This window comes from Copadichromis virginalis, linkage group LG10 (assembly GCF_057382275.1).
Source record: "Copadichromis virginalis isolate Kocher_CV1m ecotype Utaka linkage group LG10, C_Virginalis_male_GT1.1, whole genome shotgun sequence".
Taxonomy (NCBI): domain Eukaryota; kingdom Metazoa; phylum Chordata; class Actinopteri; order Cichliformes; family Cichlidae; genus Copadichromis; species Copadichromis virginalis.
The window spans coordinates 30133492-30161082 of record NC_140627.1 but is presented as its reverse complement, the minus strand read 5'-3'; the positions used below and the strand labels follow the sequence as shown (position 1 = coordinate 30161082).

Below are 27591 nucleotides of genomic sequence, written 5' to 3'. Positions count from 1 at the left end.
TTGACATAAATAATCCACATTTACAGATGTACACTTTTGAAGTGATAAAGCAGTTTTATGATTTATAGCAAATTATTTTGTGGACCTTTTGATTATGGACTTCTGGGGTCACAGAATTCACACACTGAGAAACACCGATATAAAGGAAAATGTCCTGATAAACAAAAACACCCACAAGGCCTAAAATCTGCCATCAGCTGACATCAGTGTGTCAACATGAGAGCTGCTGTCTCCGGGCGTGTATTAATAAACGCTATCCATTTATTATTTATAACTACTACCAGTTCTTCAGATTCTTAAAAGTCATCAACTCCCAGTGTGACTCCTGAGGAGGAAGGAAGACCACATATATAGATGAAAGCTGCATAAAAGAAAATCACATTTAGGCACTAAAGCTTTTGGTAAGTTGGAGAACCTGTTAGGTTAGATTTTCACCCTGTGTGAGCTGGGATTGGCTCCAGCCTCCCCGGGCTGTAAGTTGGATGAGCAGTTAAGAGAAATGATAGATGGATTGTTAGGTTATGGCTTTGTGTGGGCACAAGTAGTCCAAACCCAGAAGTGATCTTTGCTTTTCAGATTGTTCGATTTTCAGTGGATTGTAGGGACACAAAAAAAAGAACAAGATGCAAAAAAGGAAATTTCTGATCTCTTTCAATCCCTGTGTTTCTGCACTGAGCCAGTGTTTTGCATGCAAAATGTTAGGACGACCTTACAGTGTGTTGGAGAGCAGTTCAACAATAACACCCACTATGACCTCAGAAATAAAGGTCAAGTAGAATTATGACCGCTTGGCCAAAAACAACAAAAATCAGTGTGCGCAAAACTTAATTGTTGGTATAAAGCAGCTTCTCTGTGCTGTGTGAGGGCATTAAATTGCAGAGGTGTTCCTGATAAACTTGTTGTCAAACCAGTTTCCATTTGTTCTGCTTCAACAATCTGGTCCATTCACTCAGGGTTGGACATCTGATGTCACACTGTGTTTGTTTAGCTGTCGTGCTGTCAGCCGTTCTTGTATTTATCCCATATATTTGTCATCCCCACAGCTAAAACATGGAGAGTGACAGCCACCACTCCCACATCTAGTGCCTGATCCAAAAGCCTTCATCGCCCAGGAAGGAGGAACTCTCAGGTCTCCCTGCTAACGTAGAATGAACATGCTCAAGTCCAGTGGACTGAAAATCCCTGGGCGCGGGGCCAAGCATTCCAGCCCAGTGGGAAGGACCTCAGCGGGTGGAACGTCCAGCCCCGTTGCCCCTAAAGACAGTAAGTCACTTCCTTCTCCTGACCCCGTGGAAAATAAAAGGAGCGTCTTTTCCCCCAGTTATTTCTTTTCATCGCCGGAAGTGGCTCAGACCATTTATTTGTGTTGCTGACTCAGAAACGCACAGCTGCATTAGATTACATCCTCATGGTTCTTTATGATAGAAAAAAACATGGAAGGAGGATTGGTTTGTGTCTCCCACTTCTTTAAAACATCTTCCAAAGTGTTCCAGGGCAAACCTTGTGTTGCCTTCAGCAGTTTGGAAAGTGATTTGTTTTTATCTATCAATGAATGTTTAATTTAGGCCTAGGTGATCATGGGGGGAAAAAGCAGGCTCACAGGTGTCAGGTGACCTGCATGGCAGCCACGTAGAGACCAAAGGAGAGCCGACAGCTCGCCAGCCAACACCTCAGTCGCACACTGTCAAAAACACACGGGGTGAGAAACCCTCAGTAATCCAGAGAGAAAGTAATCAGCTGTCCTTATTGATCCTTCCACAGATCCACCTGTCAAAACCTTTTGCAACTTTTACCTCTGCTGGGCATCTTGCTGACCAAAGGCCTCCCCATCAGCTTGGCTCAAACTGAAGTAAACGTCGCTAAACTTGAGCTTTTAGGGAGGGCCAAAAACACTGCAGTGTAAAGTAAAGAGGTTATATTGATCTGTAACACAAAAAAACCACAGGTTGTAGCAAAAATAATGACAAAAAGTAACCATGTTATCCCAAAGACCTCGTTTTTATAAGATAGCCAAGATACCCATGGATTGATCTGTTCTCAAAACCATATTTAGTCTGGCTAAAAGATTTGAATTGCACTCTTCTGCTGTGAGTTCTGTAACGCTTCATTTCGTTATTACTCACATATTCATTTCTTTCTTTTGTATAGTAACACATGTATTAAAGATTAGCTAGTAAGTGTTAGTGTTTTTCAGCTTAATGTTTTGATTTTACCTCCCACAGGTTTACAGCTGGTTGAGTCACTTTTATTAACCTGTCTCCAGGCGGCTATCTCCAGTGCTGAGCAGAACTATTTAGCCAAAAAAGTGGAGTATTTGGAGGCTACATAGTCAGATTTCCAATCAGGAGATGGTTGAGACCAAAAATGGAGCAAAAAATGGTGTAAATATTGGATTTGCACCAAAAAACGTAACCAAAAATCAATGATAGTATATTACTCAGTCTGCAGGATGTTTACATTATCATGTTTCTTCAATGCTTAACATGGTAACATGTCAGTGTTGTGTATTTACGGCTGGCTGAGTTGGCAACAAACAGCCAAAAAGAAAGGCGCTAACACAAAAGGATAACTTTAAAAGCACACTTTTTCTTTAAAACACTGAGGTCTTACTTTAAATGTAAAAGAGAAGGAACCAAAACACAGCAGCTCTTAAGAGCATGATGCTCCACATGCAGGCAATATTAGGATGCAATAATGCAGCTTTATAATACTGAAGATATATAGCTGTTAGCTGCACTAACAGCCATTGTTTATGTATCAAATGTATGATAATTGTCATTCTTGTTTACAATAAAGTTCAGTTCCTGTCCAAAAAAAGTATGAAAAATGTGGTTGTGAGCCACACTGTTACATTAGTTGACGTTTTTCTACTTAAATATGACTCGTTTTCTATAGTTTACATCAACTGCATATCTGCAATGACCACACAGTTGACGATTCATCTCCTGACGAAAAAAAAGGACTACTAACCTGTACGAACACTCAGAATTACAGCCCTTGTTTGCTCAAAGTAATCACAGCTGTTTGCGCTCTAAAATGCAAACCACACTGTTTATCTGCCCACCTTCAGCTCACACGACTGTCACGTCTCACCAGCTTTGCACGCAGGTTTGTTCAGTTTCTGCACACAGCTCCACACCCAGCGGTGAACAGGGCAAAAGAATTCGCCGACCCGATGGTGGGGAGGCCTTTTATGATCAGTGTGTCACAGTTCATGCTGAAAGGAGGAAAAGTTGGTCCGACACTTTTAACGTTACGTGATAACCATTAGTTATAGTTATAGTCATTATTAGTAGCTTATTACCAAATAATGAGTTAATAAGAATAAGTTAATGAGTGTTCATTCATCTGTTATGTCACTGTTAATTTTCCTAAGCTTCCTTTTGTTTCTTTAGGCAATAAGTGCATATTAAACTGCTATTAAATACATGTCCTTAACAGAGTATCAAAGTAAGCTTTAGTAAAGGCATAACAATGATATAATAGTAAGTTAAACATTGACATCGTCTTATTAAATTCATTGTATCATGTTAACAAGCATGAGGACTTGTGTGTGTGTTACAGGGACATTACTGTAAATCATCACTGTGGGGTTTTATACAAGTCATTTTCTTGGTTTTACTCCAAGTTGCTATTTTATACCATACTCTGTGCCTCCCAGCATATCACAGTAATCACTAAACATTAAGAGCTCTAAGATTCCTGTGACAGCTGAATATATCCGGCTCTAATGAAACTGAAGCGTTACGAATGCCAATCCAGAGCTGTTGATGCCTGTAAGTCTGTGAGAAATCTAAACAACAGAAGCATTTCGGGAGAAAATAAACAAGTCTTTCATTTATCTGCTCGACTTTATGTTTAACCCGGGGCGGTTCTTTTTTGTTCATCTCCGTGTCGGAGCTACGGCGGCTCAGATTTTTGCCTATAATTATCCCGAACGTGTTCATTAGCAGCTCAGAAAGCGATCTCTTAGCGTTGCGCGCGGGACTGAAGCCTGTTGCCCAGGGCTCGTCAGCTGTTACCGTAGGTTGCTGCGACTTCGAAATTCCTGCCTGCGGTTTTAAACTGTTTGGTTCTGCCATATGCGAAGTCATTAGCTTGCTCACATCCTGTTTATGCACAAAATACACAAGCGTGATGGATGTGGCAGTGATTTATTTTCCCACTGCTGTACTTGAACCATGTAAACTTTAGTGTGTGAATGCTGCACTGACAGCTAACACATTTCTAACAGTCTGACTTCTGATACTAGTGCTAATTGGATTTTGGTGATCTGTAATAAATGTAATTAGATTAATGAGAAAGTAATTCATTTGTGGTGAGTGGCAGTATTTTTAGACATACCTTTGATAAGATGGCCTAAGTCTCAGTTCTTATTTGTGCCACATGGTCACTGTTCGTGTCTCCCTGTCGTGCTCCTGCGGTTTATGTTGGACTTATAATCAAATTTAGGATTTGTCCATTATTTTTCTCATCATTATATTTTTGAATTCTGGTTCTTGTTTGATTTCAGTGTCATTCTAGTGGTGTTTAGTGTGTGGTTTATGGGCTCCTGTGAAATTAGTGACCCCAGGTTCTGTTATTATTTCAGCCTACCCCCCTCGTGTTTCTGTCTCTTCCTTCCTCTGTTATCATGTTTAGTATACGTCTTCTGTTTATTTCCTGTTTTACTTTGATGGTTAGTTTTCTCGTGGGTCTTGTCGTCACCTATCCTGATTGTCTTGTCCCTGTTCTGTCCCTAATCCCCAGTTCATCCCCCACATGTCATATCTTTGTTTCAGTCCTTCATTTTCTTTGCCTCCTTCTGCTTCTTTGGAGATGTGTAGATTTTTGCCTTTCACTGGTTTTCATCTTTTTGTGCTTTTTTTTGGATTTATTTAAATAAAAGAAAAAAAAACATATTTTTTTAAGAGCAAGACTAACCTTTCATGCTAAGGTTATCCAATGTTTTTAAATATGATAGCACTGGTCCTGGACTAGCATCCATATTGAAAGTGATGCATGTCTTAATGCATCTTTAGCCATGACGTTGTGTGTTGCAGCACCAACACCCTGCTTATGTCTGCGATATCAGCGGTTTTATGAAATAACTGTACTCAACACCCCGGGAATGACAGCTGTCTGGTTTTAGGTAGGCGGGTACACCCTGTGCAGGTCACCAGACTATCACAGGACCAGTCAGAGTCAAAACTAGTTAAAATACATGACGACACCAGTCAAAACCAGCTAAGATTGCTCCCCCTCTCCTGTCAGCATGGTAAAATCACAAAGCTAGCTCTGTAGCTTAGCATGAAGATTGGATGAGGGGAAGATTGTCTGGTAATGAATTGCAGATTATTTAATGTATACGATGCTAGTGTTTATGCTAAATGTGACTGTGGGAATCTATCGATCTGCAGCAGCGATCTGCAAAAATCAGCCAGAGTCCCTGAGAATAAGTCAGCCTAATACTTACAGAGCGCTTGGGTCATATAGGATCTGTTGTAGTTTTGGTCACTGGAATGTTTTGCCAAGAAGATGATTGGTATCTTGGATTAAATTGTTCTTATTACCTAAAGAAGGCTATAAAACACATTAATGAGAAATCCCTGGGAGAATATCTGTGCCTCACCGAGGACGTGGAGGGATTAGTTTCCTGTCCCAGATAGTTTTATCACTGACCTGCCCTCATACTCCAAATCTCAACCCGCTGTTTGTTGGTTTTAGTCTGGAAGACTGCGAGAGGGGGCCGCTGTGTCGGAAGCTGACACAGTTTACTTTGCTAAATTTAAAGAAGGAAACTGCAGTAAAAGGAGTGAATAGAGGAAAGTATCCAAGCCTTCATCTAGAAACTTTAGATGTGGAAATAACGGAGCTGTGCCACCTCTCGCGATGCAGCATCTCCTGTGACCTTGGAAGCAACAGAAATATCTGGTGTAGACTGCCTAGGTGGAGACAAGCAGCATTTTTTTTTCTCTTGGTTTAATTCTCTGAAAGGCTCTGTTCAAGGTTTCCCCCTGTTTACCCACATGGAAAAGAAATAGTAAAAACTTATAAAAGCCTTGCATAAGATGTGGCCTACTTCATATAGTGAATCATATAAGGCTTATATGATTCACTCATGAAAGTGGCCACTTTCATATATTGTTTTAGGAAGTATCCAAAACATACAAGTTTCATTTATAGAATTTTTCAAGGGATCTTATATCTGTTTTCACTCTTGTATGCTTTTCATCCAAGTTTCACACAAGACAGATACAAACTTTATAAGATTTATATATATCTTTTCCATATGGGTACTGCTAATCAAAAGGTTAATTATGCACTTTAATTGTAGAGATTATTATAATTAACATTTTATATCTTTGTTTTTCTGGATTTTTTGTTGATATTTTCTCTCCATAAAACTGGAACGACCATAACTTTCCTTAATTTTAAATTTTCATTTATGAGCCGAAAATGCACAATACTGATATAGGAAAATAGCTGATTATCGGCCAATACATCAACCTCCCTGATATATTGGTCAAAGGTACAAAGGTTAGCTAATAACTTTCTCAAAATATGGAAAATACTGGAACCAAAAAACAAACTGGTGGCAGGCAAAATGCCAAACTGTGGCTTTAAAATGTGGAAACATTAAGTAGCCTTTAGATTAACAAAAAATGTCTCTTTCAGTATCCCTTGACACTGTCCATTAGAGGGTATTTAGCCATGTGAGTCCATGTGCTGCAGCAAGCCCGAGATTCCCTGTGGTCTGTTGCATGAGGCTAAATAAAGCAAATCTGTTCATTTGTCCTTTAAGTCACGGTTATGACGTCTCCCAAAGTTCATATAAAAGCAACAAGTTGATTAAAAAGTCAGGAAACAGGCCCAGGGTCAGCCCCCTCCATCTGTCACATTATGTGCTGCTCAGCCTTACCCAGCTGCCACAGACACCGCTGAAGATGACCACACAGAGTCAACCTTGACTAACTGATTATCGTCCTTTTAAAAGAGACAAAAATAAAGCACAAGTTAGATACTGGAGGTAATAGCCACTGTGCAAGACGATCATAAAGAGGCAGAGTTAAAGAGGCCACGGAAAGCAGGGAGAGATGGGGGGATAACTGGGAGGAGGAGGGGGAGGGACGGGAGGAAGCTGTGGAGGTCTCATTGTGTGCAGCTGATGAATAGTGGGATTCAGATGGTGGTGGGAGGTGGCCAAGCACAATAGTGAAAGTAAGGGCTGTGTTTCCAGTTTTCCTTCTGCCGAGGATCCTTTTACCCTCACTGTGCTGTTGCCCCAGCAACCCAAATCATGGGTTAGCTCAGGTTTTAAACACCACCTTGGGTTTGCTGGCTTAGATCACATGTTGCATTGTTTGGATCTGTGTATCCTGTGATTATTACACTATGATTAGTCACGCTTTTCTTTAAGAAGTGGGGTTTTTCATGCCCTCGCAAAGTTGCCCATCCACGTAGAAGGTTGTAATGTAGATATAGGCTGGCCATTTTTATGGTATGTGTAGGAAGAAACAGCAGGAGAGCAGCGTCATAGAGGTTTGCACTCCATTACGTAATGTTACGCTAACAGGGTTCAGTTTATTTGTAACTGCAACGTGTCCCGTGTAGTATTTGGCTTGATCACAGGTCTTTAACTTTTGCACAAAATGAAAATGAAAAATGAAATTAGTGACTTTTTAAAATCTGTAATAGTCGGCATAAAAAAAATCCAGGCTATAGATGCTGGATTTTTTAAGATTCAAAATTCAAGATTCGTTATTCGTCACGTGCATAGCAGTGAAATGTAACCTGACACACTCCTCGACTTGTGCAAAAGGGGGAGAGAAGAAGAACATTATATATTATATACATTAGGTGAATGTGCAGTAGCAGCATTGTATGCAGCAAGCAGGTGAGTTTTGTACTTTTTAAAAATGTCTTAACCTCCATGAATATAAACCTTACTTTTTTCAGTCCAGTGAGGTCATGTGATTGTTAAAGACAGATGATTTTTCAAGACTGACCTTATGGAAGTTTGTTTCACCACTGAGTAAAATAAAAACTGCCATTTATGAGTCAAAACTTTCTGAAAATAACTCAGAATTGAGACATTAAATTCCAACCAATTTTGAGCTACTAAATTCAAATTTTGAGATAATAACCTAAAAATGATCTGCATTGGGTCAGAAATTTTAGAAGAACTTTTATCCATCCATCTATTTTCTTCCTCTTATCAAGTTGGGGTGTTGCTGCGGGAGGCAGGGAACACACTAGACCAGGGGTGTCAAACTCAAATACACAGTGGGCCAAAATTCAAAACTGGAACAAAGTCGCGGGCTAACGTTAATATTTATTGAAAAAAAAATCTTCCTCCAGATACAAGAATGAATCTTTTCTTATGGACTCAAATAAGTTTTTCTGGAAAACTGAATATGGAACAAGCAAAGCTTAATACTAAACAATATATATATTAGCTGTATAATACCAGTAGGCCAGCTCTAATAGTAATTTGGTGTGGCTTCGGTTTGACACCTATGCACTATACCCTCCCAAATTATGGAATTTGTTGCCTTTGCACCTCTTTCATTTTAAAGACCCCCCTCTTCTGCTTTTCTTTGACCCAGTTTGATACATTGATGCAATTTTTACGTTTTTATTCTTTTACTCATGGTTATTTGCGTTTTTGTTCTGCATTGTTTTATTTTATTTTGTCATTTTTATGTATTTGATATTAATTTTACTTTATTCTGGTATATTTTTTTTATGTTCAGTGCTTATTGTTTTTAAATTCTTTATAAATAAAGTTGGCTTGAGAGATTGACATCGTCACAGGGATAAGAGAGAGACAGATAACCATTCACTCTCACAGTCATACTTATGGTCAATTCGGAACCACTGAGATAACCTAACACATGCATGACTTCAGACTGTGGGATAAAGCTGGAGTACCCTGAGATAACCCACACGAGCACGGATAGCGTGCACAGAAACTGTTGCCTCAGAATTTTTGTGAGGTAACAGTGCCAACCACAGCATCACCGTGCCGTCCCCATTCTGTCTCATACCTTCCAAAAAACATATCCAGTTAAAACAGGACATCATCGTGAAGTTCTCACAAAAATGTCACATACTAATTTGGATCCAGATATTCTTTTGGATCATGTCACGCACGCTGAGGAGGGAATTTTCTGCCTCGCAGAGGTACACAGTCTCAGACAGCCCACAGGTTCATGAAAATGCAATAAAGAATCACTGGAATAATCCTGTGCTGTGAGATGAAAGGTTCAATTTATTATTAAAACTTTTTTAAGAAATTGAAAATCAGAGAGAGTGTCGTGAATCACAGAGTTTAGGAACAAAATTCAGAAACGTAGCGCCGTCCAAATAAACCAAAAGCAAACCTTAATGTTGGCTGGTGAAAATAACAAGAACCATAAAGACAAGCCAGAACATTGTGCAAGCACACAGGCTCTGCAACAAAGGACAGAGGAAGAGTGGGGCTTAAAAAAACACACAGGTCATTAGAGGAAGTGGACACAGGAGGGTAATGGGGGGAAAAGACCAAAGGAAAAGAGAGGGAAATACAAGCTGTAACTGGACCAAAGGATTAAAGGCCCACATTATTAAGGATTAATAATATGAAAATGTAAACAATAAATAAACTAAAAGCCAAGTGGAAAATAATTATTAATGTTATACAGTGTCTATAAGTTCTGAACTCATGGTCCAAAAATGAGACAGTAGTTTATTTCTTGGATGATTCGTCCTTTTTCTTCATGGAAATACCAGATCTAAAGAGCCAATAGTGCTGTGGTATTTCAACTACAATGTCCATGTGTTTGGCTGTAATGTCCTATTTAGGGTACATTTGTCTACTTTTACCTTTACTTCCTTTGTAACCAAGGTCCTTCTGAAAATGATGTCCAGGAAATCGGAAAAGTTTAGAAAAAATCTGAATCCGAAACATACAAGCTTTTAGATCAGGTCATAGTCACTCAGGAAACTTGCAGGACTGCAGTCTATTTCACGGTGACTAGCATTGATTAGCACTGAACAGCTGTTAATGTTCTTCATGTAATATGTTATATACAATACTGTATAAAAGTCTTGAGCTGCCACCTCTGTATGCTTCAAAGGAGCCAAAGTTGTTGTAATTATTTGAAGTGGTCTCCAGGCTTCCTGACGGTCTTTCGAAGTTTTCTCTAGATGTTAGCTGCTTTTTCACTCATTTTCAGTTCACTCCTTGTACCTGACCATTTTCAGATGGATTTTTTTTGTTTTTTAAGCTATAGGACGCTTACCTGTGAATCAATAAGCATAAAAAGGCAATGAGCTAAAGGGATGAACTGGTGTTGTGTCTACACATAACAGACAGCTTAGCAAAGAACCCATTTTAAATGGTAACTTTGGGTCGTTTGTTACTGGCAGCCTGTTCCACAAGCACACAATTGTTTGCATTTCTTTAATTAAAAATAAGAAAATGCTAAAGATTACAAAGTTTGACAGAGATTAAAAAAAAAGAAGTTTTAAGTAGCTCCTTGAAACTTTGAGGACTCTGGACAGTGATAATGATCCCAACACACTGTAAAGCATACATAAATAGAAAGAGCACACAGTTGAACACTATCAGTCATGGACCGGCTTTGCCAGAGCCCGGACGTCAACATTATTGAAGCAGACAGCATCCAAAAAAAGAGCTTTGAATGTCCTTCGGGAAGCCTGGACAATAGTTCCTGAGACTACTTAAAGAAGTTACAGGAAAGCTTGCCGGAGAGAGTTCAGGTTGTGTTAAACAATAAAGGTGGTGATACCACAGCTTGACATTTAAGCTTGTTAGAATCTTATTTTATTTGGAGTAAGGAGGCCTGACTGCAAGTGTTTCTCAACTATCTTTGCTGTTCTGGATGTGCTGGGCTTCACAATTCGAATGGGATAAAATACTATACCAGGAGTGTCCAATTCCAGTCCACGAGAGCTGCTGTCCTGCAGCTTTTAGATGCATCCCTACTCCAACACAGCTGAATCAAATGAATGGCTTGTTACTGGGCCTTTACTTAACTTGATTGCATGCTGAAGAGGTAACCCAACCATTTGATTCAGCTGTGTTGGAGTAGGGATGCATCTAAAAGCTGCAGGACAGTAGCTCTCGAGGACTGGAGTTGGACACCCCAGGACTATGCAATCAGAAATGTGGGTCAAACACAGACTGACTGATGGTTGATGCTAAATGTCAGTTTACCCTGGGCCACATCCATTTTGACACATAATTGATTAATGACCATCGTCTGGTCAATACTTTCAGTTCAGCTGGTATATTTGTGTGAAATGGTAAATGGTGCTAGATGCCTCGAAGCCTAAACTTTGTCCACGGTCAGAGAAAAAAGTAACCTTTTGAAAGGCATCCATCTTCAAGATGACCACTTCTTGACACTGAACAAAATTATCAGTCAGTCATCAGTTTTCCCCAGAACAGCGATTTACCAGAAGCAGCACATTCCTAAGAGCTTCTAAACTCTATAATCAAGTTAAATCCCCTTTGAAGTTGTACCCATTTTCATTTGCGGCTCACATAGCAGCATATGGAAGCAATTGGGGCATAACATGCATCGAGCACAGCCACTGGAGCCCACAAAGCCCCGGGCCCGCTCTCAGGGTGTCGGGGAGACCGTCCTGGCACCAACCACTCCTGCACACAGACATAGATAAACACGCTTTTACGGCAGCGCGGTGCACCAGACCTCGTGCCAACGGTGCCCCTCCCGGTTTACAGGCTGTGCGGATGAGAACAGACATCCAGCTCTTCTATGTGTCAAATAGGCGATATCACAGGGCTGATGGCAGGGTTAATCACCGGCACATCACAGATACCGTCTCTCTGACCCACTTTTCAGAAGGAATTAGACTATCGCCTAATCTTGCACAAACTGCTCTGTTGTGCTAGATGCTGCCACACAAGCTTTTTTTTCTGCTGGCATGGTCAAACAGGATGAATAGTGTGAAGGCGATTCTGCTGGACTGTGAATGAGGATGGCCTCACAATGTACACAGTGTTCGCAACTTAAATCAGAGAGGAGTGTAATGACTGTAAGAAGAAATGACACAGTTTCCATGCACCTTTTAGTTTTAATGCCTTTAAGCACATTCTGCTTTTGTTATATGAATCCTTGTGTTGCTCTGCAACATGGCAGATAACTGTGTTTCTGTGCTTTTTCCAGGTGCTGCGCTGAAGCCCACCACTCCAACTAAAATCTCGGAAGAGGGCGACGATGTTTTGGGGGATTACACCGTTGGCGAACAGGTTTGGGTCAACGGTGTGAAACCAGGAGTTATCGCCTACCTAGGGGAGACCCAGTTTGCTCCAGGACAGTGGGCAGGCGTCATACTGAATGACCTAGTTGGCAAAAACGATGGTTCAGTGGGTGGCGTGCGCTACTTTGAGTGCCAGCCCCTCCAGGGAATCTTTACGCGACCCTCAAAGCTCACCCGACAGCCAGTCGGAGAGGGGAGCGACAGCCACTCCACCGACTCAACCCAGAATCAGACTCAGCAGGGTGGCGGCGGCGGCGCCCCCGCCGGCCAGCGGGTGGTGGTACCACTCAGAGAGGGCCTGCTCAACAGCGCCGTGAAAACGGGAAATGAGTCTGGGTCCAACATGTCTGACAGTGGTTCGGTTAAAAAAGCAGGTGATAAGGATCTTCGAGTTGGAGATCGAGTTTTGGTGAGTAGACCACATGTAACACTACCATTATAGCATGCAGATCATGGGGGTCAAACATAAGACCCAGGGCCCAGAATAGGCCCAACAAAGACTAGTCCGAGCCTACCAGAAAACTGGAAAACACAAAAGAAGGTATAAATTTTGGACTTTTAACTATTTTAACAAGTTTTAAAGCTTTATTTTAATCTTTATTCGGTAATTTTACATTTAAATTCTTCCAATTAAAGCCAAAGAGACATGCAATTTCTTTCATTTGCTGTAGAAGCATTTCATTATCTGGTAGAAAATGAAATGTGTAGTTGTATTTGCACTTATTCTTTTATTAAGGTGCTCAGTGTGTAATCAAACTTCTTTAGACCCACAGAAAGGCGAGCGTCACTGGTCTGGCCCACAATGTAAAATGAGTTTAAGATCCCTGATGTACATGATGGTTTGCAAAGCTCTGTTGGCGCCACCATTGCACAAACATGTCGGGTGCTTTACAAGCCACAGACAGAACTGTGTTGACCTTCCCATGTAACCATGTTCCCATTTGCCGTGTCTTTAACAAATGCGAAGATAAATAATTTCCCTGCCCTTTTAAATGTGGACGGTTTTAACTTGATTATCTGTAAACATTTGAAATTAACACAATTCTCAGTAGTAACTGAGCAATGACTTCCTAATTAGTATTTCATGCAGGCCTCAGTAAAACTGGATTGATGCAGTGTAATGTGAGACATTGACTGATTCTTTGGGGAAGTTCAGTTTTCCTTTATTTGGTCTTAGTGCTAGGATTTAACCTTCACCCAACCTCTCTTGCATCTTTTTCCTTTTCCATCATCCTTTTCCATTCTCATCAGCACCAAAGCTGGTGAGAATGTCACTAAACCTCAACAGGAAGAATATGTTTATCTGCTTCTTGCATTTTCTTCCCACTGGCTCCTGTTAGTCTATACACCGCCTACTGTATGGGATTATCGGGTCACGTGGATTTCCATTAAGTGATGGACACAGGGGATATCTACATCAGATCCTGCGCCGTCAAAAGCGGGGAGCCCGAAAGCCTTCCTCCTGGTCAATATTGTAAATCACTCCAGATTACTTTCAGCACTTAAGAGAGGAGATACCACTGCTGACACATTGATCTGTGAATCCATCATTTTCCTAAACCTCTCCTGTGTAATCCATCTCACTGCGGCGGCTCGGATGTGCTGCCATGCAGTTGTGTCACATTTGGAAGTACAACACCGCCTCCAAAATTTTGTGAAATGAGCGAAAACTATGAAAATCAGATTACACACTGTGGACAAAAAGGAAGGTCTATTTTTCTCCATTAGGTATTGAGCTATGTGATAGTAGCAGTCGACACTCTGGGGGCGTCTTTGCCAGAGAGCGGGGCGAGGCCCTGACAGAACGCTAGAGTAATACTGAACTAAGGGCAGACTTTGCTGATGTGTGTTTAAAAGTTTGCCTCAAGAGAATGTCACCCAGATTTTTATTTTTATATATATATATATATATATATATATATATATATATATATATATATATATATATATATATATAGAGAGAGAGAGAGAGAGAGAGAGAGAGAGAGAGAGAGCGAGAGAATGTCTATCTATATATATATATATATATATATATATATATATATATATATATATATATATATATATATATATATATATATCTATATATATCTATATATATATATATATATATATATATATATATATATATATATATATATATATATATATATATATATAGAGAGAGAGAGAGAGAGGGAGAATGTCTATATATATATATATATATATAGACATTCTCCCTCTCTCTCTCTCTCTCTCTCTATATATATATATATATATATATATATATATAGAGAGAGAGAATGTCTATATATATATATATATATAGAGAGAGAGAGAGAGAGAGAGGGAGAATGTCTATATATATATATATATATATAGACATTCTCCCTCTCTCTCTCTCTCTCTCTATATATATATATATATATATAGACATTCTCTCTCTCTCTCTATATATATATATATATATATATATATATATATATATATATATATATATATATATATATATATAGAGAGAGAGAGAGAGAGAGAGGGAGAATGTCTATATATATATATATATATATAGAGAGAGAGAGAGAGAGAGGGAGAATGTCTATATATATATATATATATATAGACATTCTCCCTCTCTCTCTCTCTCTCTCTCTCTATATATATATATATATATATAGACATTCTCCCTCTCTCTCTCTCTCTCTCTATATATATATATATATATATAGACATTCTCCCTCTCTCTCTCTCTCTCTCTCTATATATATATATATATATAGATAGACATTCTCTCGCTCTCTCTCTCTCTCTCTCTCTCTCTCTCTATATATATATATATATATATATATATATATATATATATATATATATATAGAGAGAGAGAGAGAGAGAGAGAGAGGGAGAATGTCTATATATATATATATATATAGACATTCTCCCTCTCTCTCTCTCTCTCTCTATATATATATATATATATATATATATATATATATATATATATATATATATATATATATAGACATTCTCTCTCTCTCTCTCTCTCTCTCTCTCTCTCTATATATATATATATATATATATATATATATATATATATATATATATATATATATATATATATATATATATATATATATATATATATAGATGAATTAAAGAAGTGTTTCCCAAAAGAGGGGACAGCCTCAGACCCTTGGCACCTTCGAAATCCGAACACCCATGGGAAGTTCAGAACTGCCTCTCCTTTGTTAGCTTTAGTATTTAACCAGAGGCTGTCCCCAGAGGCCATCTAAGATAAGATAGAACTTTATTAATCCCTCGGGTGGGTTCCTCTGGGAAATTCGATCTCTGCTACTGGGGAGATCAGCAGAAGTTAAATGAGCCTTTTCTTCCAGTGGAACTGCATGTGATGTGGCTGCTGTTTATTTGAATAACTCCAAAGCCACTCAAAGGCATGCTAGTCACTGAACTTCTTCCTGTTGCACAATCGCAAAACCACTATGGTATGAGTAACTGGGCGTATATGGCTGCTTATTACTATGGTTTTGAGATTTTAGTGGAGTCCATCGGTGTATACGCATTCACTCTTGACTCTTTATCTCTTTAAAGTCTACTAGGCGTAACTTTTAAAGCTGTTTTCTGAACTGAGCGGTTTCTGTCATAGCTACCTTGGAAAAACCTAGAAACTTCTCTAATGGTTGTTAAGACTCATCAAGATATAGTTTCGAGGTTGTCCACTAGCAGACAGTTGCAGACTACAGCTTGATACAGTGTGTGCAGGCTAATGATAGGTTAATAAGTAGTGCATTAGCCATGAAATGAATAATCTAAAATTAGGACTTTAAATCCTGGAGCCAGCAGACGTAGATGAGAGGGGCTCTATAAAGTAAAGCACTTATAATCCTCTCTGCAAGCTTGTATCCAGAGAAAGTAGAGATAAAAGGTGCAATATCTAAAAAGGTTTTTTTTATGATATAAAATTTATGTTTTTACATGTTTTTACAAAAACTGCTGTTCTTGCATGGCCTTGAGACCCTGCTACAGGATAGAAATCATCCAGTAACCAGCTTGTATGATGATCTAGATGTAAGGCCGGGACGTCGGGCTAGCGATTTTGCGAGCCCTGATACTTAAAACTAGCAAATCTGACACAGTGCACTTTTACACTCTCTGATTTACTTTGATGTTGAAAAGGTCTGCAGGTGCGCTCTAGGTGTGAATATATGTATGCTAATCAGAATGTGCAGGTGCCAGGTTGTTATTGTTGCTGCAAATTGGCAGCTAAGGGTGGGTGATACAGCCTCGATTACCTGAGTCAAAGTGTGACTATATGGCTACAAGGTGTTGGCTGCAGTATGCAAAAGTAGTGACACAGAACTATACACAGTGTATTGACTCACCAGGACTCAAAGGTGAGAACAAGAGCAGCCTAGGTAGTGTTTTCCCTGCAACTTTTGAGTAAAAGTATAACTTTTAAGTATAGCTGCATAATGGTCATGGTCACATATGGCATGATAGACAGCCAGTGACAGCCAGTGAATTCTGGAAGCATTCCAGAGTCCATGCACTGACTTCCATGACATAATCACTCCTGGTTTTAACGTAGTGCTGCCTGCAGGGCCTAAAGATTACAGACATTCAGTACAGATGCGCAGCTTTGTCGCTTGCACTCAGGGATTTCTCTAGATTCTCTGAATCACTGATGAAAAATATTTGTTTAATTGTTGCAGTTTCTTTCTAAAACTGGTGAAACTCTGCCTCTCTAAGATGCTCTTTTTATACTCAGTCATGTTACTCACCTGCTGCCAATTGCCAATTAGTTTACTTTTCCACTCTTTTGTTGCTGCAGTCCCAACTTAAAGCATGTTGCTGCCACCAAATTAAAAATGAACTTTTTCTTAAATTGCCACATATTTTCAGCTCATTAATGAATCTTGGGATAATTTTAGCCTTTGCTAACCCTGATGCTAATTTCTGCTCCCGAAGTTCTATAAACCTGCTGCGGTCAAGTATACGTTTATTGTACCATTTATTATGTTTTAACAAGTTGTTCCTGCGGCTGCTTGAGGTTTGGGGTAAATGGATTCTTTTCGTGTCACATCATGATGTGGCATAAAAAAAGTAAGACTAGTTCCTCGTTGATGTTGGGATTTAGTCGTGTAGAACAGTTTTATCTTGAATACCTTGGAGTGAAGCTTTCAGATGACTTTGAAAATAAGAGGAGCCAAGATTGGGGCTTATGCTGACTGGCTGCTTTGGCCCTGCTGGCATTTTAACACAGAGTCACTGAGACATCACGCACCCCAGCAGACAGCAAACCATCTCGGTTTAATAACTTGTGACACCACAGTCTTTCTTGGCACAGCTTCCACTTTGGCCTCAGTGGTTTAAGAGAAGGACAGAGTCAGCTCAGGAGTGGAATATTAATTTGACAATAGAGGAGTGACTCACCACGCTTTATTTTAGTCTGTCCTTGTCTTCTGTTTCATGCTGAATCCAGCCATGTGTAAAAATATTTTATAAGAGACTCTGATGGACTCCAAAACAACAATTACGATTCTTAAATTGTAGATAAATACAGAAGCATCTGTTGCTCTAAGCATTTTTCCACCTGTTCAGTGCACTGGGAATGGGAGTATTGTAATCGAACAATAGGTAAATAGATACAGATGGAGATTCAGATAAATTAAATTAACACAAAGGAGATGAATAAAATGTAACCATGTTGCTTTTGTCATCTCTGACTGTAGTGTGCTTTCTCTTTAAAGGCTCTCCTCTTAAATGCTGAGTATCTGTGCACGTCTGTGATGGTTTTTGTCATAAATGTGGTCACCATGTGTGAAGGACAGTCCTCAGCCATCAGTTTAGATCATCTTCCTCACAGGAAACCTACTTTTTTCTGACTGGAAAATACAGAATTGAGAGAAGTGAGTGAAGCAGAGTTTACATGTATTGAGTTAGCCTAGTCAAATATCTCATTTCTGGAGTAAGTTCAAACAGCTGATTAGTCGAACGATTGAAAGTGAATAAATAACAAGGTTAGGTGCTGATGGAAGCAGAACGGAAACGTTTCTGTTTTGACTTCTATAATTACAAACTGGATTCCTGGAGGATTTTAGTGTTGAGTGTTGTCTTTGAACTTTTTTAATATATTTATAATGACAGGAGAGTAAAAATTCTATGCCTTTGTTTCTACAGCAGACATTTTCGCTTATTAGAATATACATGTCCCCCAAAAGCATACCACTTCTCTATATTCAAGTGTCCAGGTAAGACAGTTTGACAGGGTGTCATGGTTCGGCTGTGTGGCAGGCGGGAGGAGGACCCAATCGCAAGATTCACAAACACGGGGATGAACTCAAAAGCAGCTTTATTGCTGACAGGCAGAACATAGGAAATACAGAACTCAACTAAACTGGGAATCAATAAACTAACACTCGTAGGGAGACACAGGGAATCCACACAACAATGAGGGAGAACGCGACGCCGAACAGAGGGAGACGCAGACAGAAATACACAGAGGGTTAACGAGGAAAGTGGGAACACACGGGGAACACAGCTGACACAGATAACCATAACGAGACAGGGCGGGGTGAACATAACACTGACGGGAGACGGGCAGAGTCAAACAGGAAGTACAGAGGTTCAGACAGGAGGAGAGAGAGCACGGGGAAAACAGACATAACGGGCTGGGGAAACATGGAACAACCACAAAGGGAGACGAGGGCTCATAAATACACAGAGGGCACACAGGGGGGAGAGAGAGAGCACGGGGAGAACTTAGACATAACGGGCAGGGGAAACATGGAATAAAACATAAGGAGAGACGAGGGCTCACAGATACACAGAGGGGCACACAGGGGGTAAAAGCCACAAAGGGAAAACACTTAGGGAACAACACAACAGGGCAACTCAGGGAACATGGCCTAAATAGGGAACAAAATACAAACATACAAGAAAACTAAGAACACTGGGCCAACATGGCCCAGGACCATGACACAGGGAGCTTAATGTTATTGTGTGCACCTCTACGTTACAGAAAAAGAGACCCTGCTTATGCCAACACCCACACATTTACCGTCTCGACCGCAAGAAGGAACATCTTGAACAGAAAATGCTAAAATTACACCGTCATGGCCATAACTGCTGACATTTCTCATTAGAAGAGCATCCTGTGTTTGTGATGTGGAGCCTGACCAGCACTGGAGTTCAAGGCCATCATTAGAAAAGAGATATTTGAGAGAAAAAAGTACACCTCGACCAGTCTGTTCAGAAGCTTTTAAAGTTAAACCTGAGCACAAAATTCAAGAAACAGGGCACTGCTTTCATCTTCACGTGTAAAACATCTTCAGACACAAATATAAATATTCTCTTTCGCTCTGTTCATTGTACCATCGATGGCTGTGAATGAAACTGTGAATGAAACTTGTAGCAAAATACTCAACAGCTGTGTGTCCCTCCACTGGCGCGGGGTTTTCGCTGTTTTAGATGCTTGTTTGATGCGATAACATGTTTTTTGTTCGTTAAGTTGACGCTTTTCCTGAAGCCTTCGTTACCGTGTTTACTGGACACTTAACGATAAGCAATGTCTTAATGATTGCATGAACGTGTTCAGTGGATCTTTGCAGACTTCTGAGGCGACTTTGTAAAATTCACGTTAGCAACTAGTGCATCGTTTTTCTTTTCCTCGATGCATTTGTTGTCCTGCAGTTTATGGTGTGTTTTCAGGCAGTGGAGTAAAATAGTTGTGTTGGACTGTTGCACATGCTGTAAATCCAAAGTGTTCCCAAACAACAGTTGATGATCCGATTTTAAAAGACAACTTTACACATTGTTTCATAAATGACTCATTTATTGACCTAAACCTAAACCCCCAGTCAGAGATAATGGGTATCTCAATGATTGTTTTTAACTTCCTTTGTTAATCCAGGATCTCTGCTTACTGTGACTCTTCTTCTCTCCTTCTAGGTGTCCTCTTTCCATAAGTGTAACTTAATGACAGTCTGCATGTGCTGCGTTTAGGGGAAGTCTGTAAATTGTAGAACCGGTTACTCACGCCACATATTAGAATTTAAAATGAAAGCTCCATTACAATAAAGTCTGAAAAAAGTAAAGGATCCATATATTTCCTGACTCAACTGCATCTTAAATAAGTTAATAGAAAGAAGAGCGCATCAGTAGCAACGGTCTCTATCTTACAGAGGCAAAAGGGATTATGGGAACTGATGTGTGAAATTACATAGAGTCAGATTTGATTATGATGTTAAAGACAGTGTAAAACTCAACAATTTGACACTTTGTATTGAATTGTTTGTATTTAAGTGTAACTGATTTCTTCCCTTTGTTGTTGTTGTCAGGTTGGGGGCTCGAAGATGGGCGTCATACGCTATATGGGGGAGACAGACTTCGCTAAGGGCGAATGGTGTGGGGTCGAGCTGGATGAGCCTCTGGGGAAGAATGATGGTGCAGTAGCTGGTACAAGGTATATACAAACACTATGCATGCCTCAAGATCCCCAAATTCCTGCTCTCTTCTTACCCTAAAAGGAAATCAAGGGGAGGGATGTTGATCTGTCCGCTCGGCCGTTTGTGCTCTCATCTGTTTTTCAATGAAACAGTTCGACCTTCTCGCTCAGAGCTGCTCTGGACTGTTTTTTATCCTCATATTTACTCCTTCAGACTCTTGCTTAGCCCGCATAGCACACATCATCCCCCTTTCAATCATGGGAAATGTCTTAAAACATTTGAAATGTAGTTCCAGGCATTTTGAAGTGCTGGTGGAATTTTAGAGCCAAGCAACAAGAATGTAAAACTAACATTTTTTAATGATACTCAGGATCCAGTAGCAATCTATGCTAGATTTTTCTGGATAGGTTATTAGTTTGTTGAGTTATAAATATTATACAATAATACTTATATCATTATACCCAATATCAAATATAGATGGACAGTGAGGCGATAAAACCAGAACCACGTGTTCCATTAAACTGTAGTTAGAGGGAAAAATAACACTACAGCATGAAATAAAAACACAACAAAGGCGTGTTTGTCTTGTTTCTTAAATCTGTCATCTGTCATAATTTTATAATTTTTGGACCCAAAGATCAGACTGTGACCAATATAAAGTCTATAAGTCTATAAAGTCTATAAATTTTTGTTTGCGAGTGAGTGTTGAGCAGTGACAGACTGTGAGGAAATGAATCTGGGTGGTGTCTGTAGAGAGGGAGAGCTTACAGGTGAGGTTTTTTTTACAGGTAAGGTCTGACTTGAGAATGCAGGAGAAAAGAGATTGGGACAGGGTACCTGTGGGCGGGCGCGTGAGGGCGCGTGAGTGGCAGGGTGGTACCTGAATCCACTGGGAGCCTGGTTGTGAGCTCCTGACTCCTCAGGGATACACTTTTCAAGGGATGACTTTTCAAAGACGAGGTAAAAGGCTTCAGGCAGACAAGTTACCACCATTGTGGATGCAATGAACTGGCAGAGAATAACGTAGTTACAGCAGGCGTGGAAGTTCAAACCCAGGAAGACCAGCTCCACTCAAGGGAACGACACAGGGCAGTGCAGTTCTCCATCTGAAAGAACAAAAAACCCAAAGCCTTATAAATTCTTAGCTAGAGATACTTAAAGAAAGGTTAGAAAAGTCTTTGCATTCCTGTAACTTAATGTTCTTTTCCTTGTTAGTTAATGAGCAGGTAAATGAAAATATACTCACTGTCCTCTATATATGACAAAGAAATCCAACAGATACTTTGCAGCTGTCACCATGTCGGCTTTTTGAATCTAAAAGAAGTTATTAGCTTAGCTCAAATTCTAGCTAGTTTTGTTAGCAAACTGCAGATACCAGCTAGTTAGCGTAAAACAGTAACAGAGACAAAATACTAGGATTTAAATAACCAGACCCATTTGTTATCTTTCAGTACAATTAATCCTAAAGCAGGTCATATTATATATAATTCAAACAGATAATCTCATAAAAATAACATAAACATATTTTAGATTGACTAAAGTTAGCGGAGGCCTAGCTCGTAGCTAGCTGGCGCCACTTCAAATGTTTTTTCTTAAACTTTACATACTAAAGAAATGTAAAGGGGTAATTATATAAAAAAAAAATCCCTCTTTGTGTAATATTAAAATTATGATGATCTGATAATCTGAAACATGTAAGCGTGACAAATATGCAAGCCACTAGGAAATCAGGAAGGGGGCAAACAGTTTTTCACACCACAGTACTTGTCATGTAGGGGAATTAGCTATAGAGAACAAAACTGCTTCTGGTACCTGGCTATAAGTGTATTTATTTATGCTATAGATGCGGGCCTTAAAACACGGGAGGCCATGTTAACATGAGTCACTTTAGGATTGAGCCTCAAGTGGCCGCTTCAGGAACTGCAGTGTTTGTCACTCATGCGTAGGGATGGGTATCGTTTAGGTTTTATCCGATACCGGTGCTAAACCGGTACTTTTGAAACGGTGCTGGTGCTTAAACGGTGCTCAAACCGGTGCTTAAAGAATGGAGAACACAAAATTGGTCCAAAAACCTCTCATGTTCAGCTGTATTTTTGTAAAAAGATAACAATGTTAGCCTTTTCTGCAGCTATGGGGCATATATGGTATCACTCTTGGCTGGAAGCAGTGCTTAAACAATGGAAAAAACACAAACTTTGTCCAAAAACCTCTCATGTTTAACTGTTTTCCACTTTTTCTTTGGTCATTTTAGCCTTTTTGGCCAGGGTGAAGGGAGTATCTGCCATCAAACAAGAAGACAGCCGCATGTAGCTATGATGATGTTTGCTAGTTCACCTTACATGCATTAATGTAATAACGTGGTTAGCCTACTCAATGTAAATTACACACGGACAACATTAGGCTACTCACGCAGATGAAGAATGGCTGCTGCTGCCATCATCATCCGTCATCATTTCTGCTACACTGCCAGGGCTAGGGGCCAGGACTCTCCTCTTCGTGTTTTTGGGGGATGTTGCTAACTCCGAGTCCGATAACAGGCAACCCACCCACAGTAGATGCGCTCGGTGTGAGGTCTCGCAGCAAGCTATCAAATACGGCTTTTAAAAAAAACGCTATGCGTCGCCAGGTGTTTCATCGGATTTAAGGTGTTACCTCCTTTGCACAGTATCACCTTAAACTTCCATTGTTTTCATTCAAATTCTGTCGTTTTCATTCAAATTTCATTGTTTTTATTCAAATTTTGTTCTGTTCATTGTAATTCCGTTGTTTTCATTCAAATTCTATTCATTTCATTCTAATTCCGTTCTTTTCATTGAAATTCCGTTGTTTTCATTCAAATGCTTTTGTTTTCATTCTAATTCTACTCTTTTTCTTCAAATTCTATTGTTTGTTTTAGAATTCTGTTGCTTTCATTCAAACTCTGTTCTGTACATTCTAATTCCGTTGTTTTCATTCAAATTCTATTCATTTCATTCTAATTCCGTTGTTTTCATTCAAATTCCATTGTTTTCATTCAAATGCTGTTGTTTTCATTCAAATTCCATTGTTTTCATTCAAATGCTGTTGTTTTCATTCTAATTCCATTGTTTTGATTCAAATTCTGGTCTGTTCATTCTAATTCCGTTTTTTCATTGAAATTCCGTTGTTTTCATTCAAATTCTGTTGTTTTCATTCTAATTTCATTGTTTTGATTCAAATTCTGGTCTGTTCATTCTAATTTCGTTGTTTTCATTCAAATGCTGTTGTTTTCATTCTAATTCTACTCTTTTTATTCAAATTCTATTGTTTGTTTCAGAATTCTGTTGCTTTCATTCAAACTCTGTTCTATACATTCTAATTCCGTTGTTTTCATTCTAATTCTGTTGTTTGTTTTAAAGCACTTGTTGCAGGCTGCTGAGTTTGCATATTTTGCTGTGAAGTACAGCCAGACTTTTGACCGCCTCGTCTTGGGCATTTTTAATCTGTAGCTCTGCTCTAAAAGAACGTACGTACCTGGGCCCGCCTACTATCCTCGCAAACGTAAAATGATTGGCTAGAATTCAAAGTGTATGACAGGAAAAAAAAGCACCGAAATAAAGCACCGAAATGTGCACTGCTTTTCGGTTTGGTTACTATCATTTATGTCAGAACCGGTGCCATCATGGCACCGGATACCGGTACCCATCCCTACTCATGCGTCTTCATTTTTCACGCTGGGAGGTTGTTACGATGTACTGTATGATGTAGCTGGCCTCCCGACTCTTTAGTTTATTATTTTATTTCTGTTTTTATTCACAAACCAATTAAATGATGTTGCAGGAGCTATAAGACAAATTTCCAATGTATCAAATATTAAAATATATTCAAATATTGTTACTATTTATCAAAAATTCCCTTCTCTACATTGAGAAAACTGAAAACCTATTGCAGATACATGACTGTAAAGCTGCTCTGTGACTTCTAAATAATATCCTCGTCCTCTTGCATCTCCCCCTTCTTCTCTTCCTGCAGATACTTTCAGTGTCTCCCTAAGTTTGGCTTGTTTGCTCCAGTCCACAAAGTGATCCGCATCGGCTTCCCCTCCACCAGCCCGGCGAAGGCTAAGAAGAGCAAGCGGGTGGCAATGGGAGTTTCCTCTCTGGCCCACAGCCCCAGCAGTTCCTCCATCAGTTCAGTCAGCTCGGTGGCCTCCTCTGTAGGTGGACGTCCGAGCCGTGCTGGACTGGTAAGACGACTGCAGCGCGCCTCAAATCCGCCCTTAGAGTGGGTGGATTTGAGGGCGGGAAATGCACTTATTTTCTTTCTCGCAGTTAGATAAGAAGGTCGACACCACTCTCATGTCTCTAAGCTTCCTTTGAGGTCTCAGCCAGTCCTGATGTCTTGTCGTCTTTATAGCTTAAAGTGGACCTAATCGGCTGATGTTCAGCTTCATGTTTCTTTTGAGACACAAGTGGCTTAAGGTGAAAGTTCAGATTTAAAAACTTGCAGAGCAGAAAAATTATCATATTTTGCATGTGTGTGGGGCTGTCGCTTCCTGAAATGACCATATAAGGAAATCCCTGTCAGCTGACATCAGCCAGAGCCAAGAGTAGAAAAAATGGTGAAAACCTTATGTTGAGGATTTATATTTATATACTCATGCTGTTTGAAACATGTTTAATTCACATATGTTTAACAGTTTGGATATATTGTAACAGTATATATGGATATAGTTATGTAAATCTCTAGATTGATTGATAGATAGATGAGAGAAAGTGTATCGCTAAAATGCCAGTCGGGGGCTGCTGTATTGATACTTACCCTAATCAATGCATGCTTCAGTGAATGATCCCATTTGTCGATTTTTGGCTATAATTCAGCTTGCACTGCTGACTCAAATAACTGTCCTCATTGAGGCAACAAAATGAAATAACCTTAACTATTGCACAGTAGCTTATACAAACCACAAGTTTTCATTGCAGGTCCACTTTAAGCAAAACAAAACTTGTAAGTGAGTTTAGAGGAGGTGGGCACATTTTTTTGTTACCTTTGGACAGAGCCAGGCTAATTACATGCTCCTGAGCTGAGCTAAGCTAACTGACTACTATCTATGGAGTAATCTTTACCATACAGACATGAGAGAGGCAGAATTCTTCTCATCTAAGTGTTAGCAGGCAAGCAAATGAGAATATTCCCTAAAATGATCCCTTTAAAAGTCAGTAAGTAAACAGGACCACAGGGTTCATATGTATATGCATATAAAACCCATATCCCTGTTAGGCTTGGCAAAGCATCTCACTTCTCAGCTGCAAAATATTTTTATCCAAATATTAAAAACATCCCCATATTTTGAATTTTGTTATCGTCCAAAAACCTGCTTGACCTAACTGCAACCCCCCCCCAATAATTCACAGGAATGATTATTAAGATTAGGAACATCTGTTTATTAGTTGCTCATAATTCTGTACATTACAATGTCTGAAAGTCTTTAAATCTAATGAAATATCGTGGCCGCAGATTCAAACAGGAGGATGATGAAGTGAAGTCAGACATCTTGTTTCTTGCACTGCGTCTTTAAGACTAATATCCTCACCAACAGCTGGCAACTGACTGAAATAATGGGACATCAGGGTATCTCGCATCGATTTTAGCATCTGGGTACGGGCCAGGTCCTGATGGAGAACACTACCCTTTACTTTCCTTAATTGTTGGCAGCACTCAATGCAACCTTTGTGAATTATCAGTCTGATGGCACAGCACAAAATTGTCTTTCCTGAAGATGCTTCGTCCTGCACAGTTTTAATTTTCTTAAGTGGTTAGAAAGCAGGCGCCGTTTTTAATTTGGATGGTGAATTATGGGCACAAATTTGCACAAGGATCTCTGATTCACTGTGAACGTATGAAGCTTACTGTGAGTCTATGTGCTACATAATAGTGTTGCCATCATAAAAGCATGAATTTGTTACCTTACAGGTTGTCAAATACACAGGCATATGACATTAAATTGAGCATGACTGACACATTTTATATGAAATATCTACACATAAAAGTGCAGATGTAATGTTTTATGTGCAGAATGCTTCAATCTAGCTTGTTATTAAAGAAAGTTCCATAAATGCTGCTGAAATGAGACGAGGTATAGAGGGCTGGTAGAAATCCTGTCAAAGAGCATCCTCTAGTGGCCAAAGAGAATACTGCAGCATTCACTGTGATTAAATGGTTGTTTTTGGTCTCCCTGCTGCAGATATTCCCAACCAGCCAGATATTTCCTCAGAGAAGAAGAACATGTATATTTTTTAAAGCCGTATGTAGCTAACAATTTAGAAAATAAGTTTAAAGTTTGCTTCTTTTTTTTTTTAATATGACTTATTATGAAAAAGCAGAGACCTGTCATGTCACAGACAGCTGATTTCCTGTGATCACAAAGCAGACGATGAAAACGATGAAAGTCTGATGTCAGAAGCATCGAGATGTTGGATTCTGTTGGATCTGAGAGGGACCTGTGCGGCTAACAGGATAAACGATGTTTCTGAATGCATCAAGCCCAATCTGCATTTCCTTTCTGTTCACACTTTCATCCTCTTCTTAAAGTCTTATCTCCTTTGTCCCCCTCCTCCCCGCCTTTAAAGCTGACGGAGACATCATCGCGCTACGCACGGAAGATCTCGGGCACCACCGCGCTGCAGGAAGCCCTGAAGGAGAAGCAGCAGCACATCGAGCAGCTGTTGGCCGAGAGGGACTTGGAGCGGGCGGAGATGGCCAAGGCCACGAGCCACATCTGCGAGGTGGAGAAAGAGCTGAGCGCCCTCAAGGCTCAGCACATGCAGGTACAAGGAAGTAGGGAAAACACAGCTCGACACTTACTTGGTCAGGCACAACGTCATGTCTTAGAAAAGAGAGGCCCGAATACAGGACACTGGCA

At 39.8% G+C, this 27591-nt stretch overlaps 1 protein-coding gene across 3 annotated transcripts in view; it reads left to right on the top strand.

Annotated features, from left to right (window-relative positions):
- clip2 (CAP-GLY domain containing linker protein 2) overlaps window positions 1-27591 on the top strand; it is a 52033-nt gene that overhangs the window by 2629 nt on the left and 21813 nt on the right. For all 3 annotated transcript variants that reach the window (XM_085471000.1, XM_085470999.1, XM_085470998.1), the window contains exons 2-6: window positions 1044-1263; window positions 12180-12682; window positions 20604-20728; window positions 24702-24915; window positions 27299-27496. In XM_085471000.1, coding sequence (XP_085327126.1) covers window positions 1149-1263; window positions 12180-12682; window positions 20604-20728; window positions 24702-24915; window positions 27299-27496 — 1155 coding nt within the window. In that variant the 5' untranslated portion in view covers window positions 1044-1148. The remainder of the gene's footprint in view (window positions 1-1043; window positions 1264-12179; window positions 12683-20603; window positions 20729-24701; window positions 24916-27298; window positions 27497-27591) is intronic.